The sequence below is a fragment of the Budorcas taxicolor genome, chromosome 9, assembly GCF_023091745.1.
Source record: "Budorcas taxicolor isolate Tak-1 chromosome 9, Takin1.1, whole genome shotgun sequence".
Lineage (NCBI taxonomy): Eukaryota > Metazoa > Chordata > Mammalia > Artiodactyla > Bovidae > Budorcas > Budorcas taxicolor.
In genome coordinates, this window is record NC_068918.1 from 90,046,064 (window position 1) to 90,064,732 (window position 18,669).

Below are 18,669 nucleotides of genomic sequence, written 5' to 3' on the forward strand. Positions count from 1 at the left end.
AGAATTCGCCTGCAATGCAAGAGACCCTGGTTTGATTCCTGGGTTGGGAAGGTCCCCTGGAGAAGAGATGGGCTACCCACTCCAGTGTTCTTGGGCTTCCCTGGTGGCTCAGCTGGTAAAGAACCTGTCTGCAATGCGGGAGACCTGGATTCGATCCCTGGGTTGGGAAGATCCCTTGGAGAAGGGAAAGGGTACCCACTCCAGTATTGTGGCCTGGAGAATTCCATGGAGTGAATAGTCCATGGGGTCGCAAAGAGTAGGACACGACTGAGCACCTTTCACTTACACTTTTCACAGACACCGAGAGGTAAGAGACTCTAAAATGACATAGTTACTGTTAAAACTGGCATCAGAACTTGCTCTGTCTTGAGTATCCTAAGTAATGAGCTGAGAAATGCTAATGATTTTCTGGCTAGAAAGGTGCTATTGATAAAGGTGTAGTACTCAGCTGGTTGGACTCCACAGTGAAAATTCTAAATATCTTGTGAACTCAAACTGTCTTAGTCATCTTTTCATTTCTGTTAGTGCTGTCTTGTATGTAATTTCTTTTCTATTATTAAATTAAGTGATATATTTTAGAGACTGAAATAAATATAAAATTTCATTGTAATTTTGCTTCGCATACTCCTGTCATTAGAAAACAATGTCGGAGTTCTGTCCTCTTGACTTCTTTCTGGATCCTAATGCCCTGTCTGTAGCAGAGTTGATGATGCCTGTTTTGTGTCTAATCCGTATCTCTTACTTACTGTTGTTCTACCTTAGAGTACCTCTGTATTCATATGCCTCCCATATTAGACTAAATTTTTTGAGAGCTGGGACCATGACTTGTTTAACGTCAATGCCCTAGAACCTGGCTCATTCCTCTCTCCATTCACCCATCCATCAATACTGATTTAGTGAGTATTGAGGACCGACTGTATTCCCAGCCACTATTGTAAGAACCAAGGATATAGGTAACAAAATTGCATGGAACTTTTAAGGTATTAAATAATCACAAAAGAGTTTCTAGAAATACAGCTTAAGTGGTAAATGTATCTTTTCTTTCATTATATCATCTGGTCAGATAGGTATATGTTACTGGGTTTTTTTTGTATATTGTTTTTAAATCTAGTCATCTGAATTTTTTAATTTATAATTGATTATTTCAACTTTTCTAAGTTAGATAAATTTGTTTAGCTGAAAATCACTTTTTCCTCTTCAGCCAATTGTGTTACTATGTTAATAGATTAAAAAAATATTGAAGAATTCTTGCTTTCATGGTGTAAAATCCACCTTGTCTTAGTGCATTATGCCAGTGATGTCTGTGCATTTAGGATATTTGCATCTCTGTCTGTAAGCAGATTTTATCTATGGTTTTCTTTTATGCTATTGTCAGCTTTTTATTTGAGTGTTATTAGCTTCATAAGGAGAAGGCAATGGCAACCCACTCCAGTGCTCTTGTCTGGAAAATCCCATGGGCGGAGGAGCCTGGTAGGCTACAGTCCATGGGGCTGCGAAGAGTCGGACACGACTGAGCGACTTCACTTTCACGCCTTGGAGAAGGAAATGGTAACCCACTCCAGTGTTCTTGCCTGGAGAATCCCAGGGATGGGGGAGCCTGGCTGGCTGCTGTCTCTGGAGTTGCACAGAGTTGGACACAATTGAAGTGACTTAGCAGCAGCAGCAGCAGCTTCATAATAAGAATTGGGCAGCTTTTGAAGAGGAAATTTTAATGGGATAAACTAATGTTGGAAGTGCTTCTACATAGAGACCTGGACTGAAGGATTGATGTGCAGTTTTAAATAGATTAATTTTTTCTCATGTCCTCCATTTAATTATGTGCTATAATTACATAATTATTTAAACAGCCATTTATATTTAAATTGTTGGTCACTAGAAATTTGATTTGAGAATTGCTGTCATATGCTAATTTTAAGATAAACACTGATTTGGTACTGGACATCTTTGGGGAAGATTTCATTATGAAAGCAAAAGTATAAAAAAGAACTTAAAGAAAATGTTGTCCTTATAATGTAGTTAAATACAAGGTACCTTCTTTTGATTTTCTTTTACAAAAGTTCACTTGCTATAAGAGATAAACATTTGGTAAACTTTGACAGGCAAATTGTTAAGAGATAAGATTGCCGTCACTGAAGCAGAAAATGTACGGTAGTGCAAAATTTTCACTGGTTGGACTAACATAGCTGGGTAAAAACATCTTTGATCATGCCTTTTTACTGAAGTGGATTTTATTTAACTGGAAGCAATTTAAATAACTAGTTAAGAAAATTAAAGTGTGCATTGCTTTTGATAGTTCCTTAATAGCAATAAATTGAAATTCAATGTTTGGAAGGCATACAAATACAACAAGAGTGGTAAATGTATCTCTCTTTCCAGGTGAAGTTGTATTTTTTGTGTATTTATGTATTCTTTAACCTAATCATCTTATCTAAATTTTCTTATTAATAATTACTTCTTTTGGGATCTTATTTTTAAGTATCAATACTAATGGACCCAAGCCTCTTCCCAAAGGAGGACATAGTCTGTGTCATTGAGAGCTGGTTACAGAAACATTCAGCTAAATTAATAATGACAACTGTTCTTAGTGTATTGCAGTAGGTAGGGGCCTGTCCTTTAGCACATTGTAAAAGCTACATAAAGAACCCTTGAAAGAATTGATTTCCTTGTATAGGACTTGATCCATTAAAATAAATTTCTCATTTTTTTTAAGAAGTCATATTTATACTTGAGAACTGTCATGATAATTGTTTTAAAAAATTACTGACTTTAGGTATCTCTGGTTTCTTGTATTTCATTCATTAACTCAGTGTAGTTTGATCACCGTACCATCTTTTCCTCAACTTCTGGATCAGCATTGACTTAGTGGTCACATCCAAGGCGCCCTTGTTTTGCTCTTCACCTGACCATGCTCTGCGGCGTTTGGTCCTGTCGATTAGCCTGTCCTTGGCTCTGCCACTTCTTAGCTTCTTAGATGCCTCTCTTCCCTAGTTCTCCTGTCTACCTCTATTACTCCTTGGTTTGGAGCTGCGTTTCCTACTCCTTAAATGTTGCTTTTCCTAGGGTCATTCAGTTCTTTCTTCTCCCAATCCCCTCTTAAGACATCTTTTCTGTTCTTGTAGCTTTAACCAGTACGTTTGTGTGTCACACTCAGACTTCTGAATCTCTGTATCTATTGGACATCTCTGTTTGGATATTCCAGAGATACTTAAAATATCTAAGGAAGTGGTCCAGGTTGAATTTCATTCAGATAGATTATTTCTGAAGTATAAAGGAGCCTTTGGCATTAGTGTTGTCTGATAGGCATTCTTGGGGAGGTATTTGGCTGAAGCTATCATTTGTTTAGGCATGTAGAAATTAGGTAAAATAACTGGTTTGTATTATAGTGAATAAGAGCTTAGGCTCTGAAGTTATTTTTAATAAGATTTATTATTTGGTGTAAATTCGGTTTCTGGTAGAGTTTACTTAAGACTGTAGTTTGGTTATACACAGACTTAATCCAGAGAATGACAGTATAGGTCAACAACTCTTGACTTCTTTAAGTTTTAACACTTAATCAATGAAATCCTCCCTTACCCTCTTATTTATTTTTTTCCTGGACTAGTAAGAATATTTTTTTGTCTAACACATTTAAAATTTTTACTTTTAACAGAAATTAGCAGAGTACGGAAAGACATGTACAATGACACATTAAATGGCAGTACAGAGAAAAGGAGTGCAGAATTGCCTGATGCTGTGGGACCTATTGTTCAGTTACAAGAGAAACTTTATGTGCCTGTAAAAGAATACCCAGATGTAAGTATATTTTGTTTATATTCAATGTTTTGTTTTGCTTTTTTCCTGATTCACATTCTTTGGAAAGAGAGATATCTGGTGGTAAGCATTGGCAGCTGCTTTAAAAAAATTTCACACGAGGGACCAGATGTGTGAATAATTTAAAATTATTAAAAAAAATATATTTTTGTTTGGATGTTGCTGTGTCACTTTGGAAATGCACATAGTAAAGACTCAGTTCTAGATTTCAGATTGAGGCAAGAATTATGGAAAGAGCTTTGGCTTGAATGTCAGAAAGCACCAAGTACAACTTAGTGCTTGCCTTTGGCCTAGCCTCCGAAGCTGCATCACCCTCTCAGCAAAATGAGGGGCTAGGCTCTGATAGCTGAGGTTCCTTGCAGTGCTGAAATTTTTATCATAACCACTATTTATAATTTTTTTCATCTTCGTTCCTTGCTCAGCTATTCTGAGTATCCTGTCCTGGATAGCCTCCTTATAATCTACAATTAATTTATAAAAGGCTCAACACTCTTTGCCTTTTGTTACAAAGCCCTACATGATATGGTACCTTCTACCTCTGACCTCATCTTAAATGATTTTTCTTCTTCCTCAACACCCTGTAGTCACATGGGCTGTTAAGAATAGGTTTATTCCCAGCCCAAGAACCTTTATGTTTTCTCTGCATTGATCTTAACCGGCTGGCTTCTGCTTGTCATTAAGATTTTAGCTTAAAAGTCACTTTAGAGAGGCCTCCTCTGCCCATTTAATATAGAAGCAATCTGGTTACTCATTATTTCACATACGTCTCTATTTTTCTGCAATAGCATTTATTATCTAGTTTTTTTTTTTTTTTAATTTTCTTGTCTCACCCCAGCAGAATATAAGGTACTTAAGAACTTGTCTTTGTTATTTACTTCTGTATTCTCAGTGCATGTAATATTGGCACGTAATAGGCAAACAGTAGCTACTGAATATATCGAGGCAAATCGATGTCTTTTTGCTGAGCTTCAGAGGACTTTTCTGAAAGGAAGTACAAGAAGGAGTTGATATTGTAAAGTCAGAAATGTGATGTGCATTCTAAGATGCATTATGTGGATACTATCATAGTTTGGAGATTAGAAATAAATGTCGAGTTGATAGGGAAAAAATGTTGATATTACATAAGGTGCATTTCTATTAATAATACACTTTTCTTACAAGTTAATATATTTGCTCTTTTTTTAATAGGTATTTTTGTTACAAATATATAAACAATTCTGGATGATTTAGGCAAAAAGGAGTTTGTTGGAAGATAATTGGGTGTAGTACTAAGGGTTAAAGGAATAGCTGGAGAACAAAGCTGTATATAAGACAGGAACCAGGGCAGGTTTGAGAACCTCAGCAGTGAAAGTTTAGACCTTCCCTGTTGAGAGCCTTGGTCTTTTTCTATTTTTAACTTCCATTTAATAATCTTGTGGTAGTTCATACATATACATGTATAAATTCTCCTTCAAACTCCGATTCCATCCAGGCTGCCAGGTAACATTGAGCAGCATTCCATGTGCTACATAATTTGGCAACATGCCTCTCAGATTTTATTTAAACTTCATATTCTTTGGAGAGAGAATGTATTTTGGGCCAGTTTGCCATGAGTAAGGCCTGGGATTAACTGACATAACCTAGACCACCCTGGGTATTGGATTATTTTTAGGGATGGTAAGTTGTGATTTGGGCAGCTGTCCATCCCAGTTGGTGTCTACTACTTCTGTATTTCATGATCTCTTTAAAAGACAGTGACTTTTTCTCGTCTGCTTGTCTAAAGGATGAAGAGCCAGCAGTGGTCTTTAGCGTGGACTGTGCAAGACAGCAACCTTCTTGTCTGCTTGTCTAAAGGATGGAGACCCAGCAGTGGTCTTTAGCGTGGGCTGCGCAAGAGCATGAGACCATGTTAGAGAATGCAACCTTAACTCGCCCAATCCCCGTTCTTAGAGAAATGCTGTGCATGGAGTGATGCTTACATTGCATTAGTAAAAGACACAAGTCCTGTATAATACTCTAAGTCAGAAGAGATGTGTTTTATGTTGTGGATCCAAAGGGAGGCACCTTTTTACTATATTCCTGTCCTTTTCCACTAGTTGAGATTCACTGTCATGGTCAACTTCAGTTGCTGACAGGTGTGTTGGAATGAAACAATGTCTAGTTCACTGATTCTCAAAATGTGGTCCTGGGACTATAGTATCCACACCTCCCGGGAACTTGTAAATGTTCAAACCTCAGCCCAGACTAGTTGAATCAGCAGCTCTGGGCCAAAGCTCAGCAGTCTGCCTTCCAAGCCACGTGGATGATACCATGTATGCTGAAGCTTGGGGAGCACTGCTCTGGTTTGTGTAGGTTGTCATCCTAAGCCAGGCTCACAGGTTGTCATGTAAGGTCCTTTTACCAGGCTTTGTTTCAGGAGGCAGATGGGGGCAGTGGAGTCTTGAGGAGCAGGCATTGCAGTAGTACAGACAGACAAGAAACAAGAGGATGTTTTCTTTAGGTCCTGTCAGTGCTGTGGGAAAAAGGAGATGCACAGTGGCTATGTGTTTAGTTAAGGAATCTCTTATAAGATGAAGGGAGTGCAGAGACGTGAGTAGAGTGATGGGGGGAGGGCGTTCAGATCATCTGGGGAAAGGACGTTGCAGGCAGAGAGATCAGCAGTTCAGTGCACGCTTGGGAAGTGTGAGATTCAAGGTTAGAAAGTTAGCAGAGTGCCTGTCCTGTAGAGATTTTGGATACTACTGAATGTGAAATGGAAAGCTGCGGAGTGCTGTGGGCTCAGTTAGGTTTTAGTAGCTTATTTCTGGCTTCTGTGCGGAGAAAGGCTGTGGATGATACTGACAGCAGGGAGACCAGCTGGGGGCAGAGGAGGAACTTGAAGAAGAGGACTTCTAAATACTCAGATCCTACATAATTGATAACTTAAGAGCTAGTAGGATTTGCTGGCAGATTGGATATGGAGGGTGAGGGAAAACTCAGAGGAGTAGCTCGCAGGTTTTGATTGGTTGAAGTAACAGTCACCAATTCCTGAGGAAAGACTGAGGGAAGAGCAGGTTTGGGGGTGGGGCTTCACATTTCTGACTTAGAGCTGAGTTTGAAGTCAGACATCCATATGTAGGCGTGTCAGTGAGGCAGGTGGTGTATGAGTTCTGGGCAATTACTGGCACCCAAAAATATCTGTTTTATCAAAGCTTTTTAAATTTGAAATTCAGTGGTTTATAGGAGAGAAATAGATACAAGCCATTTTGGTCCTCCAGACCAGTTTTTTAATACCTTGAGTTTAAATTTCCTTTAAGAGGATTTCGCAGAGTTGGAGTTTGCATGTAGTTTCTCTTTAAGGTTATCAATACATACCAAATGAATAGTAACTAACTATGCTGTAGTCTGTACTAGGAACTGTATCTCATCATTAAAAAAAAATAATTAAAATGAAACTGTCAAATTTTGGCAGTATAGAAAATATTTTTATTTCAGAATTATGAATTAGGTATTGGTCACAATAAAACAAGTATGTGTTTTTCTTGTTCCCGTTTTTCTTAATATATCTTAGAGATCATTACATATGCGTTTGTCCTACCTCCTTTTGTATGAGGAATTGATTTTGTGAGTGAACTCACGCTCTTGGACTCGAAAATGCTTTTATTAAAGCTGCAAAGGGGCAGCGTAGTACAGTGGTCCAGACGTGTGAACTCAGCCTCCTGGCTGGCCCTAATGCTTGTGTGGTGCTTTGGGCAAATCCGGTCATTATCTTCTTCGTCTCTGTATAGAGGTAGTCTCTCACAGGCTTGTGAGGACTTATAAGTGAATTAGTACATGTGAGACATTTGGAAAGTGCCATAATGCTGTGTACCTACGCAATGCTGTGTTGCCAGGATGTAAGCTCCAGCAGGGTGGTGATGTTGTCCTTTTCTATAGTCTCACTGCCTGGGATAATGTCCAGTAAACGGTAGCTGTACGATAAGTATTTGTTGTGTGTATCTGTTTGAAAATTTCAGTCTTTTAAATATTGCTGAACTTTAAAAAAAAGTTGCCTTTTAAGTTTACCTATAGCAACTTATTTATAAAAGTAAGGGTAAACTTGGAGATACTGTTTGGGTTTGGCTGTGCATAACTCTGGGACTGATAAGAGAAGGAAGCCTTAGATTCAGTGTTGGAGAAATGAGAGTGTGCTGTATTATGTCCATAGTGTTTTTTGAATCAGTGGCTTAATGGTGTGGGAATGAGAAGATAATATGAGTAGCTTGTTGAAAATTTTTCACAAATTTAACTTGTAGTATTTATGCTTATTAATAAAGTGGATTGTATTGCATCTCTGCTAGTATTAAGCATATCCTGGAGGTGGGGATATTAATTCAGTAAAGAAAACTGCTGGATACAGTTGAGGTAATAGTGGGTTTTTGAGTCAGGTTTTGAATCGTGGCTCATTCCTTTAGTGGCTGTATTTGTCAACAATTGCCACAACAGTGCTCTATGTGAGCTGTCCTAAAACTCAGTGGCTTAAAATAACAAGTATTGATTTCTGTGCTCTTTATTTAGTCTACACTGTGTCGGCTGGAGTTCTGCTGATTGGGTTTAGCCAGCTTGGCCTGTATGTTACCTTTATGTTCCTGCTAGGCTCCGCCCAAAGGGGCAGCAGCTGCTTGGAGCAAGCTCTTCTCCTGGCAGGTCACTGGAGTGTCAGAGCCGAGCCAAATTGCTTAAACATGTGAAAGGACCCCTGCTCTTTCTCCCTCAGCCAACATTCCCTTAGCTTGATGGTTGTCAGCTGTGGATTGATCTTGCCCTTCGGGGGCATTGGGCAATTTCTGGAGTTATTTTTGGTTGTCACAACTTGAAAGGAGTACTAATGGCATCTAGTAGGTAGGTGCCACAGATTCGCTTAGACATCCTACAATGCACGAGACAGCCCCAACGACGAATTCTCCTGCCCCACATGTCAGCAGTGCTGAGGCTGATAAACTGTGTCATCAAGTCACTCCATCCGAATGAGAAGGGACTGGAAATTGAGACTATCACACTGACTTTGAGCCCATGTTAACTTTAGAATGTTTCCTTGTTTATAAGATCGTCACAGAATTATTTAAGAGTAATGAAGATAACAAATATGTGATATCTGATAGAGCACTCAGTAAGGTTCTTGTGATCATGAGTAAGCAAAAAATCCCCATCCTTGAAGGAGCCCACAGTGTTGTATGAAAGAGAAAAGCTGTTGCATTAAATCCTTTAAGACTATTTATCATACTTTCATAAAAGGACAAACAGAAATGAAGATTAAAGTTATACATAGGCCATCATAGTGTTGGTTTGGCCAGTTATTAAGGAGGGACTTGTTTGAATCCATGACGATCTTATAAACAGTAGGTGAACGGAGTTAACGCTGGCTGATGAAAGATGTGGTGTTTCAGCGAGTCAGTGACAATTGTGCCATTAAGGTTGCCTGGTCATCGTTTCTGTGCTCTGAGAAACGGCTTTATAGGGAGTGCCAGAGTGGTAGAGCAAGTTCCAGTGCTGGCAGGGGCTGGCTGTCAGGTGCCTTCGTTAGCCTAGTGTGTATGTTGCAGAACTGTTTTAGCTTCGGGCATGATTAAGTTGTAGTGAGACTTTTCCCAGAAATTTTTTATGAAGATAATTTGACTTTGTGATGTTTTAAAAATGGGTCTTAATTTTGAACAGTTACAGCCTTGAAAGGTTTGTCTTGGATCTAAGCTGTCATGAGGACATATATTGTCAGTGTGTTTACACAGATTGTAAGATGGGTAAATGCCCTTTCAAATATTTTTTCCAGTTTGTAGGACTTCAACATGGCAACGCTAATTAATAATGTGGGTTTTATAATGTTTTTCACGGTACTCTCTATGGAAAGTGAAAGTGGTTCAGTTGTGTCTGACTCTCTGCGACCCTGTGGACTATACAGTCCATGGAATTCTCCAGGCCAGAATACTGGAGTGGGTAGCCTTTCCCTTCTCCAGGGGATCTTCCCAACCCAGGGACAGAACCCAGGTCTCCCACATTGCGTGTGGATTCTTTACCAGCTGAGCCACAAAGGAAGCCCAAGAATACTGGAGTGGTAGCCTCGCCCTTCTCCAGCGGCTTTTCCTGACCCAGGAATCGACCCGGGGTCTAGCTCCTAATAATAATCTGTGTTAATGGTGGAACATAATTTTTTAATTCCTTTTGTTTCTCCTGGGCTTGGAGATAAAATCTGGCTAGTCATAGCTTCTGAGTTGGTATGGAGTTATTGGTCAAGTTCGGTTTCCTAAGATTGTCACCTGCAGAATGGCTGCTGAGCTGACTTTTGTTTTGGAGGAATTATGAGAGGAGAAAAGAGATCAATGCAGTCGGTTATCTTTACTTAAGCCTTTGTTCTTTGACTCTTGTGGCTTTCTTGTTGTGTTGAAAGCCTCGATATAAACTACTTTGGTCTTTCGTTGTTCTGAGAAACTGATGGACAGTAAGTAAAAATTTAACAATCGGCCAAGTCTCTCTTTTCAATGCCTAGGTTAAACCTTGATATTTGGCAGGATATGATCTAAATTACAAGTGAAAATAAAAACATCTGCACATCTCTCTTTGATATGTTATACAAGAACCTGTTAAGGATAGATTGTTGATCTGAAGAAGGTTAGATAATATATTTTTATTGAATGGTGTGAAATGTTTCAGATTACATATTAACCTATTGGAGTTTGTAAGTTAGCAGTACAATTTGATAACATAGAGCATGTCTTTAAGTTTTAGGAAGAGAGACTATTATTGTTGACTTAGAACTTCAAACAGATCAGTTCAGTGAAGGTCAGTTTCATGACATTTGGTTTTTAAGTTTCATTTTTACTTTACTTTGCAAGGATATCTCAAAGGCCTGCTGTGTACCAGATATTTAATAGGCTCTTTGTGGTCTGAGATATACTGAATTTCTTAGGATGCTAATAGAAATTATTCCAAAAAAGATTTCAAGACAGTCTGAAAACTAGTTTTTTTTTGGTTTAAATTTTTTCAAAGTTTAATGATTTTTTAAAGTAATCTCGTCTTAAAATAGGAATGCTTTCTTTTGTAAGTAACATTTTGATATTAAAAAGGACTAGTGTGTAGAAGAACAAGCTTAAAGATGGAGTTAGTTTTTAGGGAAGAATAATTACTTGTAAGCAAATGTTTTCCAAACTCAGTTGAGATAGAAAATTTTCCCTGTGATTTATCTTATCCAAAAAGAGATTGTTAGGATCTACTTGGTTAAAATTACTGTGACAGAGGTCTTAAGGAATTAGATGGTAACCTCATCACACGCGTTAACCTCCATATCTCTAATATTCTCACTGAAGTAATCAAAGGAATAGAAAAATTAGAGAGAAACCTGCTCCTCAGGGCTATTGGGTGTTAGATGTTAAAGGAAAGGTCAAGGTGCTGATCTTTTCTGGCTCATTTTGGGAGAACAGTGTCTCCTGGGAGTGAGTGAAACAGTCAGTAACAGAATATTCTTAATCCTTACCCTGTCCCCTCCAAAGTTGGTAAAAATGAAATGGGGTGTGGAGTAGTCCATGGTCAGACCAGTGGAGCCTGGCCACCCGTTTTTGTGCCTGCTTAACATAGGTGATCTAAGTTTATTTTGTGAATGAATGAACTCATTATTTGTACCTTCTTTTGGTTTGAGTTTGAGCAGAAAACTACTGTAGCTTTTGATGGAATTTGGCTTAACTTTTGGGCTTCCCAGCTGGTGCTGGTGGTAAAGAACCCGCCTGCCAACGGCAGGAGACCTAAGTGCTGCAGTTTCACCCTGCGGACGTTGAAATAGAACTTGTTTAAGGATTAGCCATAGAATTAAATCTAATTATTTCTTTGGTAAAGTATGTTATATGTCTTAGTAAACTCATCCCTTTAGAACAAAATAGTTTATAATAAATTAGGAAATTCCTGAAATCTAAGTTTTGATTGCAATGCGTGTGTTGCTCAGTCACTTCAGTTCTTTGTGACTCTCTGTGATCCTGTGGACCATAGCCTGCAGGCTCCTCAATCCATGGGATTCTCCGGACAAGAGTACTGGAGTGGTTTGCCCATGCCTTCCTCCGGGGGATCTACCTGACCCAGGGATGGAACCCTGGGTCTCCTGCATCACAGGCAGATGCTTTACCGCTGAGCCGCTGGGGAGACCCTACGAGGCTGCTCTGTCCATGGGTTTTCCCAGGCAAGAATACTAGAGTGGGTAACCATTCCCTTCTCCAGGGGATCTTCCTGACTCAGGGATCGAACCCTGGTTTGCTGCATTACAGGCAGATTATTTAACCGTCTGAGCCACCAGGAAGCTTTTCTTAAATTCAAAAACAATATCAATAAGTAGCCTGCTTACCATGAACTTGGCCATCTCCGTGTTTCATATTGATATAATTTTTTCTTCATTACTTGGTAAGGAATTGATTGAGTTTAAAAAATTTATCACTGTTGTATTGCTTGGGGTTATAGAACAGTGATTTATTACTTTTTTGCCTTTTTATTTGTAAGATTATATAAGAGCATTACAAATTTGCAGTTTTAAGGACAGATTAAACAAAATAAAAAAGCAAAATTTGAGAAATGAGTAGAAACATGAAGGCTACAGAAGAGATATGAGTATAAAACTGTAAAATTTTGATATCATTCAGTAGCAAGGGCCTGAAGGATGGCAGTGACAGTTGGAACAAAGACAAGGGAACAGATTAAATTTAACATCTTAGATTTCGTAGTCTGTTACGTGTGGAGGATAATATTGTAGAGAAACCAAGAGTAAGAGATGGTAAACATACTGTATTAATAGAATTTAATAATTGAAAATCACTTAGAATAATTCAAAATCACTGTAAACTGAGTTTGTTCTTAACAATTTAGGAACATTGAAGCAAGGGTAATGTAAGTTGCCAGTAAGTCAAATGTAACTAAAATTTATGCCCCAGAAGAGCAGGTTTCTTTAAGAGCTGAATTAGTACTTTTGGAGCAGTTATGAGAGTGATATTTATGCAGCAAAATTTAAGAAACCAGTTTCAAAGAGCCTTAGGCTGTATTCATAATCAATACATGGTCAATATTACTAAATATTTGATATCCCAGACTTATCTTCTGGGTCTGAGGTAACACTTGTAAGCTCAGTCTTGATTCAAATAAGTGTACTGTGCTATGTGTGTGTGTGTCTTGTGCTGAAGTTTATGCATATTTGCCATTGAATCATGTGGATGAAGTAATGATCATGTACAAGTTTTCATTCATGTGAAAGGTTGGTTACGGTACACGGGATGTGGATGTTGATCCTATTCAGTAACAGACAGATGAGGATATTGAAAAGGGATGGTCATCTGAAAGGAGTATGGTAATGGTATGTTCTGTGATGTATGTGGAAAATAAATTAACATTTGGGCTCATCGTGAAAGTAAACTTAAATCTGAAGAGGTTTTTTTCTAGACTTTGTGCTAAACGTTTTGAGCTACCCATGAACACCTCGTAGAATCAGGGTATTTTAGAAGAGAGGCTTTACACTATACTGCTGAAGTGTCCGGACTCTAGATGTTCTAGGATGGGGACTACTTTTGTAACCTCAGATGTATTAAATGGAGATGATAATGGTAACTACCTTCTAGTGTTGTTGTGAGGATTAAGTGACTTAATGCAGGTAAGTCTTCCCTGATAGCTCAGTTGATAAAGGATCCACCTGCAATGCAGGAGACCCCGGTTTGATTCTTGGGTTGGGAAGATCCACTGGAGAAGGGATAAGCTACCCACTCCAGTATTCTTGGGCTTCCTTTGTGGCTCAGCTGGTAAAGAATCTGCCTGCAATGTGGGAGACCTGGGTTTGATCCCAGGTTGGGAAGATCCCCAATGGCTACCCATTCCAGTATTCTGGCCTGGAGAATTCCGTGGACTATACAGTCCATGGGATCGCAAAGAGTCGGGCACGACTGAGCCACCTTCACTTCCTTTCACTTTTCAGTGTGGCTCAAGTGCCAAGCATCAAAGTTCACTTTTAAGGAACACTCATAGTAGAACATACTTCATAGTACTCAACATCTAAGAAATGTTGAATGACATGGTCCTTGCGCTTATGATGCTTCCATATTGAAGCATCGTTAGAGAGAGACCTGTTTCTCAGTGCTATTGGGTGTTAGATGTTACAGGAAAGGTCAAGGTGCTGATCGCTTTTTGTCCTATTTTGGGAGAGCAGTGTCTCCTGGGAGTGAGTGAAGCCGTCAGTAACAGAATCTTCTTAATCCTAGCCCTCTCCCCTCCAAAGCTGGTGAATGAAATGGGCTCTGGAGTAGTCCATGGTCAGACCAGTGGAGCCTGGTCACCTGTTTTTGTGGGTGGGAAATAACAGTTGTTTCTGTGACATCATTAACTCTCATTTGAATTTTATTCTGAAAACAGTCAGGCTTCCATTTAATAAGGTTTTGGGATGTGTGAGCGTTCCTGTGCTGCCTGTGCTCGTTTCTTCTCTGTGCTGTATGTTGTGTAAGGCACTGTGGATTCACATACACACACGTACGTGCGGTGCTGGTTTCTGATTTCAAAGAATGCCCTGTAAAAGACGTGCAGATTATTGCAGACAGTGAGACAGGAGGGCTTTAAGAGGTGGGCCCTCACTTAGGGGAAAACAGCCCTCTCTAGGAGTTAGCAACCAAGGAAGTCACTGAAGGACTACTTGAGCTTAATACTGTGAAATGAGAGTTTGACGTGTTTGGTGAGAAGAAAAGAGAAAGAAAGGTATTACAGGGAACAAAAATTCAAAGTCCCCGCTGTTTTAGAAAACAACATGTTTCTGAACAGAAGGCTAAAGATAAAGGTTTGAAAAGTAACTAGGGATTTTTCAGAAGGCCTCGTGTGTGTTTGGGCCTTACACTTTCAAAGGTACTGTCTTCTGTTTGTGTCATCAGCCCTTGTTGGCTTTCATTGCCTTCATATCTTTCATTTTAATTGACAATTTCTTGTTTTTCTAAGTACGTGTTATTTAGCTTCCTGAATAATCATCATCTTATTAACCTGAGTTTGTTTTGAATGGTTTCCTCCTTTTTGCAAATTATATTTATACTCAAAAGAGAAAGACTTGACATGATTTAGGTTATCCAGATTCATATGCTATAAATTTAATGTTCTGGTTGTTATTGGTTACTTTTCTTCACTTTTACATCTGTTGGTGTAATTGCTGCTTCTTATATGTCCTGTGCCACCAACAGAAGACGTGTATGAAGGATACGAATGGTTTGCAGAATGGTTCCTGTAGTAATTATGTTCCTTAAGAAGATATATTTGGCTGTTTATCTGGAATTAACATGAAGATGGAGAAGGGATAAGACATCTGTCTTTCCAAAAGTACATGACATTTTGATATATTCTTTTTTTTTTGAACAGAAGACTTTCGTTGATTTTTTTTTTCTTTTTTTCCCCGTAAACTCTATCTGGCCATACTGGTTTCAGTTGGTATAGTTCTGACATGAATATTGATTGGTGTTTTCATTTACGTTAGTGAGTAGATGAAAGTGAAAATCACGAGACGTATGTCGAAACTTTATTGTTCATAAATGTCCAGGCAGTTTATTTGCTAAATTGGATAATGACTTCAGATATTGAAAGAAGGCTATGCTATTCACAGTGGACTTTAGATGCAGCAAACTTTTAAATTTAACCCTCATTGTTAACCTTTTCTCCTTTACCGTCATCAGCCGAGTCAATGAAACTATAAAATCAAAAGATATTCTGGTATTTTTAATTAAAAACAGTTATATTGCTAAGTAGTCATAACTCTTCTCTCATCTTACATACTTGCATAAGATGGCTTACTAGTGTTGACTACATTAGAAGTGGTCCATTTTTATCTGCAGAACAGAAGGCTTTATCAAGAAATACACGTTTGTGTGTATGTGTTTGATACTTACTATGTTGCTTACATGATACGATGTAACGTCTATAAATATCTAAGTTAAAATTGGAAAAGACCCTGCGGAGGAGAAGGGGACAACAGAAAATAAGGTGCTTGGATGGTATCACCAACTCGATGGACATGAGTTTGAGCAAGCTCCAGGAGTTGGTGATGGGACAGGGAGGCCTGGTGTGCTGCAGTCCTTCGGGTCACAAAGAGTAGGATGTGACTAAGCAACTGAACTGAACTTAAAATCACCTTAGCTATACTAGACAAAATATTTAAAAACAGAGCATCAGTTTATTGTGCGAAAGGCAATCCAAAGAAGTGCATCTTCTTTTTAAAATTCTTTTTCCAAAAATTTAAGCAGAAATTCAGCATGTCTTAGAAGCATTTCACTGAAATGAATGCTTTTGGAAATCATTTTTTAATATGCTTTAATAGTGTGCCACAAAAGATTTTATTTTTGATTGTATATTTCTTAAAAGGTTAGTGGAAAGATTTGCTATAATACTTTATGTTCTGTCATTGAGAGAATAATTTCTATTTAAAATTAAGTCAGCAGCATCAAATAGCATTAGACATGATGTTGACCTCTTCTTTAGAAATTAACATGCCACTTGAGGGCGATATAATTGGTAAGCCACAGAGAAGTCTGTACTTAAACAGTAGGGTTAATGAATGTCTTTCTTTTTTCTTCCCCCTCTTGTCTTCTTTCTTTCCCTTCTTTTGGCCTTTAAATTTTGTGGTTAGCTTAGGCTGTTTCAAATGATTTTCTTTGAATGTGTTGTGACATTGTTTTAATTGAATGAAGCTGCAGAACTAGCATGATAAATCAACACAGAATGAATTTTAATGCAAGGCAAACAATATTAACTTGGAAATTGGTTGCAGTAGACAAAGCAGCTGCTGTGATTAATTTTTTTCATTCTCTACTTACACCATTTTGAGAAGGGTGACCTTGATGGTTTCGATTATATTTGAGTCGCAGTGGTATGCACTTGAACACATTTGAGCTGTTTTTTGCTGGTTGTGGTGCAGTAGAGATTGGTTCATTTTAAGATTAGGAAAATTTTGTTACGGATTTAATGTTTGACTGGCTTTAAAACATTTTTTATTTAGTAAATAATAATTGGAAGTATTAGTTAGCTGTAGCAGAAAACCTTTTCTGTGTAAGCTGTGGTTTTAGCAAAAGAGATTTAATATATGAAAAGAAAGAATGTGCCAAAGATGGCCTCTTTTGGGTTTGTGTATCAGGAATGGAGCCAACCACTTTAACAGAGGGCACAAATTCAAAAGTTACGTATATTTTTACCCTGTACTGCCTGAAATTAGTTACTTCTAGATCTACTTAGATTTAAAGGCAGCCTCTTTAAAAATTTCATGGACTTCTCTGTTAAGTACTAAGGGTAATTCAGACCAGCCGAACAATTTCAGTAAAATAGGACATAGAAGGGAAAAAAACAAACAAAAAACAGGCATCTGCTTGAATTGCATCAGAGACCTAGCAAGATTGTGAAGAACTGCTAATTCAGGATTCTTGGGAGGACAGAGAATCAAGGTTGGATGTAAGCCTGGCTTTGTGAAACTACTTCTCCTCTAGGTGTGTTTGCTGAACCTGGAGAGGACAGTGGAGAAGCTAAGCTTTGGGGCACAATAGGTCTAACCTATGTAAGCTCCTTCCCATCTCCAGTCTGTACTTTGGGTAGGAATCTGATGGGTGTGCATTCAGGGGTAAGAGGGAACTAATTTCCTAGGCTTTTACAGACTTTGCATGTCAGCATCAAAATTGTGTCAACCTCAATAAGCAAAATTGTATTGAGATGATCTTAGGTTGCTAGTTAACAATAGGTGCCTGGCAGAAGCTGACATATATTCCCTCTGGAGAGAGATAACATCACCTTAGGCTTTATATTATTTCTGTAAGCTGTTTAGTAAATACATTGTCTGGCACACACTAGAAAACAAGCAAACACAAAGAATACAAGATGATGTTCAGAAAAATCTGAAGAAACAAGACAAAAGAAGCACATTCATCAAGACTCTAGATATTAGAATTATTAGACCCGGACTTTATAAAAGTTATGCTTATTGTGTGTATGGAGACAAAAGACAAGTTGGAGAAATATGGCAGAGTTATGGGAGCTATGAAAGAAGAGTCAAACTGAATATGTCAGAGAAAGAGAAAGTATAAAAGAAAAATCAAACTGAAAAATTCCTTAACTGGGATTAATAGATTTAACAGAAGACTCAAAACTTTTGAAGAGGAAATTAATGAACTGAAAATTACCTCAGTTGAAAATTCAGTATGAAAATAAATTTAAATTTAGAAAATAAATTTTAATATCTTATAAATATCTTTATATCTTAATATATGTAAGCTTAAGGGCAAAAGGTACTGCTGGAGAAAAGACCACTTCATAATGACAGAAGAATATAATTTTGTATATACCAACAACACAGTTTCTAATTGTGTAAAGCAAATAGAACTGAAAGAAATAGACAAAAGTTAGTCACAGAGGAGTTTGCCTGCTTTTTTTTCCTAAGATTTTTTTGATATGGATCATTTTTAAAGTCTTTCGTGAATTTGTTACAACATTGCTTCTGTTTTATATTCTGGCTTTTTGGCTCCAAGGCATGTGGGATCCTAGCTCCCTAGACAGGGAGCAGACTTGCACTCCCTGCATTGGAAGACAAAGTCCCAACCACTGGACTGCCAAGAAGTCTCATGAACACCCATGGACTATTTAGAAAAATCGATGATGTACCATGCTTAAAAGTCTGAACAAGTATTCAGTTCAGTTCAGTTGCTCAGTCGTGTCCGACTCTGCAACCCCATGAACCGCAGCAAACCAGGCCTCCCTGTCCATCACCAAGAGTTTACACAAACTCATGCAGTGGCACCCCACTCCACCACTCTTGCCTGGAAAATCCCATGGATGGAGGAGCCTGGTACGCTGCAGTCCATGGGGTCTCGAAGAGTCAGACACGACTGAGCGACTTCACTTTCA

The 18,669-nt window shown here is 38.4% G+C and overlaps 1 protein-coding gene across 5 annotated transcripts in view; it reads left to right on the forward strand.

Annotated features, from left to right (window-relative positions):
• QKI (QKI, KH domain containing RNA binding) overlaps positions 1-18,669 on the forward strand; it is a 153,052-nt gene that overhangs the window by 43,566 nt on the left and 90,817 nt on the right. For all 5 annotated transcript variants that reach the window (XM_052645509.1, XM_052645510.1, XM_052645513.1 and 2 more), the window contains exon 2: positions 3,650-3,792. In XM_052645509.1, the coding sequence (XP_052501469.1) occupies positions 3,650-3,792 (143 nt within the window). The remainder of the gene's footprint in view (positions 1-3,649; positions 3,793-18,669) is intronic.